The 8,800-nt window shown below is 30.6% G+C and overlaps 1 protein-coding gene across 1 annotated transcript in view; it reads left to right on the top strand.

The window, feature by feature from the left end:
- The first annotated feature begins 1,009 nt into the window (after positions 1-1,009).
- LOC124353746 (pre-mRNA-splicing factor ATP-dependent RNA helicase PRP16-like) overlaps positions 1,010-8,800 on the top strand; it is a 51,600-nt gene continuing 43,809 nt past the window's right edge. Inside the window, 3 exon segments of the mRNA XM_046803733.1 lie at positions 1,010-1,327; positions 4,438-4,562; positions 6,598-6,731. Coding sequence (XP_046659689.1) covers positions 1,175-1,327; positions 4,438-4,562; positions 6,598-6,731 — 412 coding nt within the window. The 5' untranslated portion in view covers positions 1,010-1,174.

Genomic DNA, 8,800 nt, shown 5'->3' with positions numbered 1-8,800 from the left:
TCTAACATCTTGTAACTTGACCATTGAACATTTAAAACTATTCGAGTTACAACATGTAGGTTGAGGCAAACTCTTTGCGCTGTACTTGAAAGAGAGGGCTTTTATTGATGTAATAACAGTTGTAAGAATAACGAAATGAGATTGTTAAGCAATATTTTTAAGTTTAACAATCAAACCATCTAAAGATCAAGTGTAACTGACTAGCGTTATAACTAGCCCTTGGCTTTGTAGATAATATTAGCATGGATCTGCCTAACCCCTTTCTTTTAGCAACATTTCTTGGATTAAACTAGTTTTTGTGCAGGATATTTTCACTATTTCATGCACTCTGTAACGAAAAATATAATAGCGGTCCTAACTAATAAGACTAAACAAATATGGACATATTGGTTTTTGCAACTGGACGACCCATTTATCTTTGGAGTTCCAAATTTATAATACCAATAGATCACCGTCCAATCCTGTTTATTTTTTAGATTAATGAAATGACTCTTCTTAGTGTTTTCTATTGCTCCTAAAGGTATATGGCCAGAAATCTCTAGTTCACTTGTTACATATTATGGAGTCATTATAAAAATTATTGTGAGAAAATAAAATGATATATATCGGAAAGTGCGAAACAATTGCAAAGGATCACTGAAACGAAATTGTTTAATTCGATGGGATCCTTAATAAATAAAAAGCTGTCCAATGTAAAAGGTTTTAAATTAATTAATAAATTGTTTTAATTATTATTCTGTTATAATTTATTTTTGGAAAGCGTTTTGATTATAGAACATTTTTGATATAATATAATTTTAGGTTATGATATGTACAAATTTAACAAGTGATACCTTACAACTGTGGTAGTGAAGTAAATTGTGAAAAAGGTATATCTATATTCAGTATATTGTAGTTTTAAGGTCGCGGTCTGCCCGCAGATTGAAACCAAAGTACTTCCAATTCTGATATCTGATGGTTTCATGAATCATGAAAGTAACCACTAAACAGCAAAAATAGAAATATTTTATTGTTTTGTTTAGTTATATTGATTACAGAGTAGGTTATTTGTTTTGAATAGTTATTAACACCAGTTTATCTTGTACATTTCATAAATTTCAATATTTATATCATACTAGTATTAGAGTAATGTTTCCTTGATTGTATTCTTTTACAATTTTCTTTCATTATTAACATGGAGTGTGATGAAGATGGTGTTTATAGGTTAGAAGGTAGCCAAAATGAAAAAGGCGGTTTAATTATTAAGAAAAAGCCTGTTTCTGGTGCAAATTTTGAATTCAGAGTTCCAACAACATCTCTTCTTGGACTAGATAGACTTGCAGGTACAGTACTACCTAGGTCTTAAAATTTTTTGTAAGTTTGCATATCTTTATTCATCTGTGTTTTTAGCAAATGTTTACATGTCTAACTTTACATGATTTGTTGATTTAATAACATGAAAAGTACTTTAAAGGTGTTGAGGTTATTGACATTAATAAGGAAAAAACTGAGAAAAGACCTAATAAGAAAAATTCTTACATGAGGAAGTAACTTAAATCCTTTAATGCAAGGAATTCCGTAATCTCCCTAAATTAGACCTAAAATACTTATAGCCTATTGTAACAAAAAAATATTGTTAGAATAACCCATGAGAATATCAGTAAATAAACCTAATTTTCTTCATAAAAGAAATTACCTAACCTCGTACCTGGCTCAAGTATAATAAGCAGCCACCAAAACATTAGAATCAACTGTCAATTAGAAATATCTTAAAACTATCAAATATTAAAACATTTCACCTATATATATTCATTATTAATAAATATTAACCAATTTTTTTAAAGAATAACAATATTGTTGAAAATAATCTTAGAAGCCTATAACATAATTTGGTTGGACATTATTGGGGTAGGGTACGATAAGCGGACCCGGTTTTTTTATATCGAAGAATGTAATCATCGATACCTAATATTCGTATCTCAAATCCTAGACTATCAATCAATATAAAAGTATCTATAACTTAGTCCTCAATAACAATCATATGTTTTAAATTAAAATATGGTTTTAATATTTACAGTTATGAAAACAATTATTATCCCTAAGCAAAATTAGGAAAACTGAAGACGACCATATTTGCTCCTCTCTTAGTTACAGTTGTCTCTTTCCCATAAATTTGACATAAGCTTAATGGATTTTTCTGTACGAGTCCAACATGTTGAAGCCATGTAAAACATGTCTTATCATCTTTCACATGTAAAACATGTCTTATCATCTTTCAAAGCAATGTTGTGTAGTTTTTTAAAATTGACTGCCATTTTTAATAATCAAATGTTACTTATATGTAAAATTGAAATATTACCTTACGTGTATTATTTGAAAGTGTTTACAGCTGTTGATATAGATTATTTCAGTTATTTGTTCAAAATAAATAATCAGTATCGATTGATTGTATCGGTGGTTATGATTAAGTAATATCGTTTGCCACTTTCGATATAAAAAACCGGGTCCGCTTATCGTACCTTACCCATTATTGTTCAAAATTAAATTAAACAAAATTAAATCATGTGTATTATTTGAGTAATGGCTGATAGACATGTGGGAAGAGTAACGTATTACCAAAATAACATGGTCAGATATTACGTTCCAGGAACCTGTTACTGTGGTAACATGTTACCAACTAATCCATTCTCGGTAATAGCATCATGCTGTGTGATCCAAGCTAAAATTTAGTTACCATCTCCAGAGATGTTTTTCTTTTTCTGCTAGAAAAGTGGGATGGTGCTACTGAAGCCTGCACTGTGGCCAGGAGGATTTTTGATCGGTATTTTCCCAACCTCAGATCTCGTGCTAGATCGTCCAATGTGATCTGATGTTGGACAAGTTGGACGATCCAAGGTCAGGAAAGTACCGATTGGAAATACCCCTGGCCATCAGTGCGGGCAGGTAGAGTACGATAAGCGGACCCGTTTTTTTATTTCGTTTAGTACAGTCACTGATACTTAATATTCATTTATCGAATATGTGTTTATAAATCATATCAACATATCTATAGCCATAATCAAAATCATATTTTAAATTAAAACAACTAATAAAACGCACATAATGATGATCTTAAATAAGTAATAAATGAGCTTGAATGATCAAACAAATGATAAGAATTGGGAATAGGAAAAACTCATAAATAATTTTGAAATGATAACAACATAAAATTATTAATAACAGGAAATACGAAATATGCGTAATTTTTTATATGTTTTCTCCTGTGTAGCAATTTTTAACTGTTTTCGAGAAGTTGTTGAAGCATCTTCTCTAGAAAACCGTAATTCTCTCCTGCATAAATAAATACTCACAGAGATGATCTGCAAGCAGGTCGGCTGATAAGTCACCTTTTGAACTTTGTTTTACAGTCCTGCACGAGCTTTTGACTGTCTGTTATTATCTATAAAAGAAAATAGTCGTCAAGGATAACATTATTAATTAAATAAAAGACCTAAAATCTGCAAAAAAATAAATAAAGTAAATCCTTAATATAGGGAATGCATTCTAATATAGACCTACATTAAAATTTAACTATAGCCGTAAATTTCTAAAACGTATCAAACCATATTGTTTTGAGGAAACCTATACACCTGACTGCCATACACATGTTTACACCTACCCCACCGAAAACAAGAACTTTATTAAGTAGAATTTAGCAATCTATAATGCAGATAGCGTTGTCACTTCAAGGTTTTTATTAATTTGCACTTAGAACACAATTTAAAAATGCTGCTGCCAATGGTTCTTACACTAGATAGTAAATTGACTGCAACTCATATATTTCATATAATGAACATTGTTTTTTTTTTTTTTTGCATAAAATGCAACAAACAAGCCTTCAAAGTTCTGCAATGAATTTAATGGAAAAGACATTTTTTATACTTCCACATTAAATTTATATTAATTTAAAAAGCGCTTTCGCCGATAAGGCATCATCAGTTTGATATTGTTTACAGAAAAAACATACCGTATTTGTAAAATAGAATAAACATATTATAAAAATAGAATAAAATTTAAAACTAACTGTAAAGACCAAAAACTAAAAAATAATAAATAATACAAAGCAGAAAATGAATTGTAAATCCTTGCCTGCAAATGAATGAAGTGCAATAGTTACAACATGCTTGATCAGTGTCTCCCTAATCTGTAAGATTGTATTCCTATCTTTGCAGGATAGTTAGCTGAAGATAATTTAACATAATAATTTATTTGTATGATTATATATTTTATATGAGTGTTTTTAAATTCACTTCATATCAAGTGCCCTTATGGCACTCCTACACTTAAAAAAAGGAAGTCCTGTTAAGCAAAATTTAATATTATTTCAGATATCTGTTCTAGATCAAACATATGATTTTAAATTAAATTACCTTTGTATTTGCGTTTTTGTTTCAGCTCAGCGACGAAAAGAGCGGTGAGGAATCTGTGGAGAAGGAATCAAAGAAATCAAAACTTTTATCATATAAAGATGTTGATGATGGTGAAAATGCTGAGGAAAGTCCAAGGAGATCTGACAGAAGAGACAAAAAGAAAGATAAAGAAAGGTTGGTGGTTGTGTTTCAAATAAAGTATTCAAATAACACAAAGTTGTATGTCAAGTAATACACTTTTATAGATGTTTTACCTCTAAGAAATAAACTTCATTATTTGACAATTGTAGTAAGCTTTCCTCAAGTTTGAAAATAAGGTTTCTTAAAATATGTCCTAATTCAAAAACTTGTGTTATTTTTAGTTATAGCAAAACATAATATCTATAATCAATCAAAATATCTTTATTCGTTCAACATACATAAGTGTCATAAAAGTTCTTAACAACTAACTTAACCTAAATCATTTGTTTTACTAAATGATTATTTTTGTAAATATTCGTCTATTGAATAAAGAGCTAAATTAATTAAGTGGTTTTTCAATAATTTATCAAATTTCTTGTTCTCTCTTTCCTGTTTTATTGTTATTGGTAAATATCTAAACAAATAGTTTCCTGCATAAAAAATATGATTTTTATAGAAATTTAATTTGTGATGACAGTGAACTTCTTCCCTCTTGTTTTATAGGCTTGCATCTGTTGATGTATGCCTCTAGGTTGCTTGTCAGAAAATAAAATTGTTTCATTCATATAACTCCATAAACAGTTAAAATATATAATCTTTTGAACAATTTTTTTTAAAAGGGGAGGCCGGTCCCCTTTTAAGCCTTCTTCTGTCCGTCCTCATGGGCCACTGGCCTGTGTGAGGATCTTATCAAACAGAATAAGGGGGAGAGTCGATACAGTATGAGGTCGATGGTACTGATTAAAAAGTGCAATTCGGTCACAGACAGGATTCGATCCTGCGCTATCTCTAACTCAGACCCAAAGTCCAACGACTTAGACTGCTTGGCCATCGGCACTCCCACTGGTTATAATGAAGGTTTTGTATTATTCTATTTGCTTTCTTTTGCAACCAAATTATTCTTTGTAGTCCTTCCTGTAAGATTACACAAATACCATATTAAATTTAATGTGTGATGCAATGTGCACATGATAAATAATTTTTAATACAGTTTTGTCACAAAGGTGTGACATTGTTCTCAAAGCATATAGTCCAATTTTTATAAGTCTACCATATTTTTATGTGCAAACAGGTTCTTCATTAATTAACACACTTAGTTTATTCACATTCCTATTATTTTTTGTATGAAATGAAACAGTGTTAGTTTTTAATGTGTTAGCTGTTACATTATGCTCATTGAAATAATTAGTAAGTTTTTCAATTTCCAATAATGCCAGGATTCTTATTTCATTTCAGATTTTTTCCTGCTGTAATCAAACTAATATCATCAGCATATAAACGTACTTATTTGTAGGTAGATCCGTAATGTAGCAATCCTATGATCCCTTAAAACCATCTGTAGTTAATAATACATTTTAAATAGAGGAATGATGTGCACATTCTCAAATCCATTTTTGCTAGCTTTTAAATTAATTTTATAGTTCCATAATAACATTACCTATTAAGTATTTGGATTCTTCTAATAAACTTTTTGCTTCAAATAACCCTTTAAAAATTATTTTGACCCTTGTGAATTCTGGGGATTTAGTTAACTTCATTGTTTGATTGATGCTTTCGTAAAATATCCTGTTAAAACCCATTTATCTCAATGGAATACCATATAAAAAAAACTAACATAATATTTTGTTTTGTTGACATATTCATAAAACCTACGATCTCTTTTAAATTGAAATGTCCTTTTATAAAACCACTTATCTCAATTGAATACCATATACAAAAAACTAACATTATATTTTGTTTTGTTGACATATTCATAAAAACCTCAAATCTTTTTGAACACATATTTTTTAAGTATTTTTGTTTATTAAGAGAAGTATTTTTCATTATAAAATTTCTTTATTCACTTTTTTCTTTGGGAAAGACCTCATTGATTATAATTGGGGTTTGAATATGTGACTTTTTTATAATTTTAAAATGATGTTTTCCAAAACTTCAATATAAACAATGCTTGATGTACTGTAACTAAGTAAAAAAATAAGAGTGAGAAATGTGAAATATTAATGATGCTAATGAAAGTTTGGTATTTCAGACATTATAGAGAAGCATATGACGAGACTCCAACACACACTGGCGGTATATCACGTGAAGCTAGAGAGAGACAGGAAGCCAGGATGAGACGAGACAGAGAGAAAGGTCTTTATACCAGCTCCAAAGACAGATCTGGTGATCGGGATAAAAAGCGATGATAGTAGTACAAGAGGTATCTATTTATATTTTTACATTTTTAGGTCTATGTCTTTTCCACTGTAGTTGTAGCTCCTTAATTTTGGCCACAATCGTATAAAATCCTGCCAAATTATAACTGGCTGAATGTAAAATTTGTTAGCTTAGCCTAAAAATAAATATTAGTGGTTTTAAAATAATTATTTAATTAATACAAATTTATTGTAATGATTAGTACAACAGTACTACTATGTGAAGAGAGCACTTAGGCTATATAGTTTGGCTAATTATTATTTGATATTAACCCTAACAGTGCAAGAGACCAGTGTACACTGTGAGGAACATCTAGATAGTGTGAAGTAGCGCAATATGTTGGCACTCAAGGTGTTAATGATTGGAGTTAGTTTAAATAATAACGTATAAGTAATTGATAGTTTAATGTAATCACATTGAAACATTAACACATTCACTGCTGACGACGTTTACATATGTCAGGGCATTTTTCCATTCAGTAGCTATCCAGCCAATCTAGTGAGAGGTTACTCTCACTTCTTACAATAGCAGTTTAAAATATGTGAAGCAATTTAAAATCCTGCGAGTTGTGAAGTGTGGTTGGTAATTACGGTTTTTGTTGGCTAAGCACAATAAACCAATTGAGATAGATCAATACCACCAACTCTGTGAAGTTTATAGAAAAATGTAATTACTGAAGGTGGAGTGCGTCAGTGATGGATTTGGTGTAAAAATGGCCATACTAAACTGCATGATCATGAATGAATTGGACCCAAAGGCATTGTGACCAATAAAATGACCGCTTCATTGACATTTTTGGATACTTACAAAAAAGATGGTGACTCGCTGCTCGATCGAATCATTATAGGAGTCGTCGAGATTTGGGTAAAAAACACGTGAATTGAGAAACCAAATTAGAGTTTATGGAGTGGAGGCACACACACTCCCCAAAAAGCAAGGAAAGGCATGCAAACATTGTTCTATGTAACACATAGACACACTATGTAAATTTGTAAAAAAACACAAACTATGTAAATTGTATGTTTGAATGAGATCTATTGTGGGGTGTATGACAAAATTCTAGCAAGTAAAAAGTTGACTTTTGCCATGCATTGTAGAATGTTCCGGCAATAAAAATCTGATTTGATTTGATTGTCGGCAACTGTTTTTGGAACAGGAAAGGAGTTCTTCTTGTTGGGTTTCTTAGAACGTGACACAACCAAACGTTCTGTATTGTGACACCTTGCAAAATTTAAAAAGAGCAATACAAAATAAGCGCAGAGGAAAGAAAAAATTCAAAAGTTTATTTTTGCACTACAACACCCAATCACACTCGGAAAATCGGACTCGAGACGTCCTGGGTGCTTTTAAGTGGGAAGTGTTTCCATATCCTGGGGACCTTGCACCAGCGACTACCAACTGTTTCCAGCAATGACGATTTGGTTTGCAACGCAGCGCTTTGATGACAACATGGAACTGTGGGAGGGTAAGACTACCTGGTTGAAGTCTCAGGCGGCAGAATTTTATAATGCTTGGATTTCAAAAATAGTTCACCACTATGATAAGTGCCAAAACTTGTATGGTGACTATTTCAAAAATACTATTTTATTTATTGTCACTTTCAAATGTCTATAATACAATTTTTTTCTTGTTACTTTGCTTTTTGTTTATATCAAAACGTAATCTACTTTCTGGATAGCTCTTGTATGTTAAAGGACAAATAATTTGCAACTGTACAAAGTTAACATTGGGAAAAGAATAAATCATCAAAGTGTTAAGCAATCTATTTAGATAAGCTAAACTAATAAAAGAATACATTTCCATTGTACAATAAAGTAATAAAACTACTTTTTAGAGCAAAACAATTTATCATTATTTGCATTTATAATATTTGTATGATACAATTGTTGCTCACATTACAATTTGCCTTCCCAATAAACCCTGGAAAAAAAAATCTGATGGTAAGACGTGGTGAGTGTAGACAAATTATTAATTAATAGTAGTTAAGTAATTACAACAAAAGAAATTCTGTATACTTCCTGAATATTATCTATAAT

The sequence above is a fragment of the Homalodisca vitripennis genome, chromosome 2 (assembly GCF_021130785.1).
Source record: "Homalodisca vitripennis isolate AUS2020 chromosome 2, UT_GWSS_2.1, whole genome shotgun sequence".
NCBI classification, from domain to species: Eukaryota; Metazoa; Arthropoda; class Insecta; order Hemiptera; family Cicadellidae; genus Homalodisca; species Homalodisca vitripennis.
This window is presented reverse-complemented; position numbering and strand designations above follow the sequence as displayed.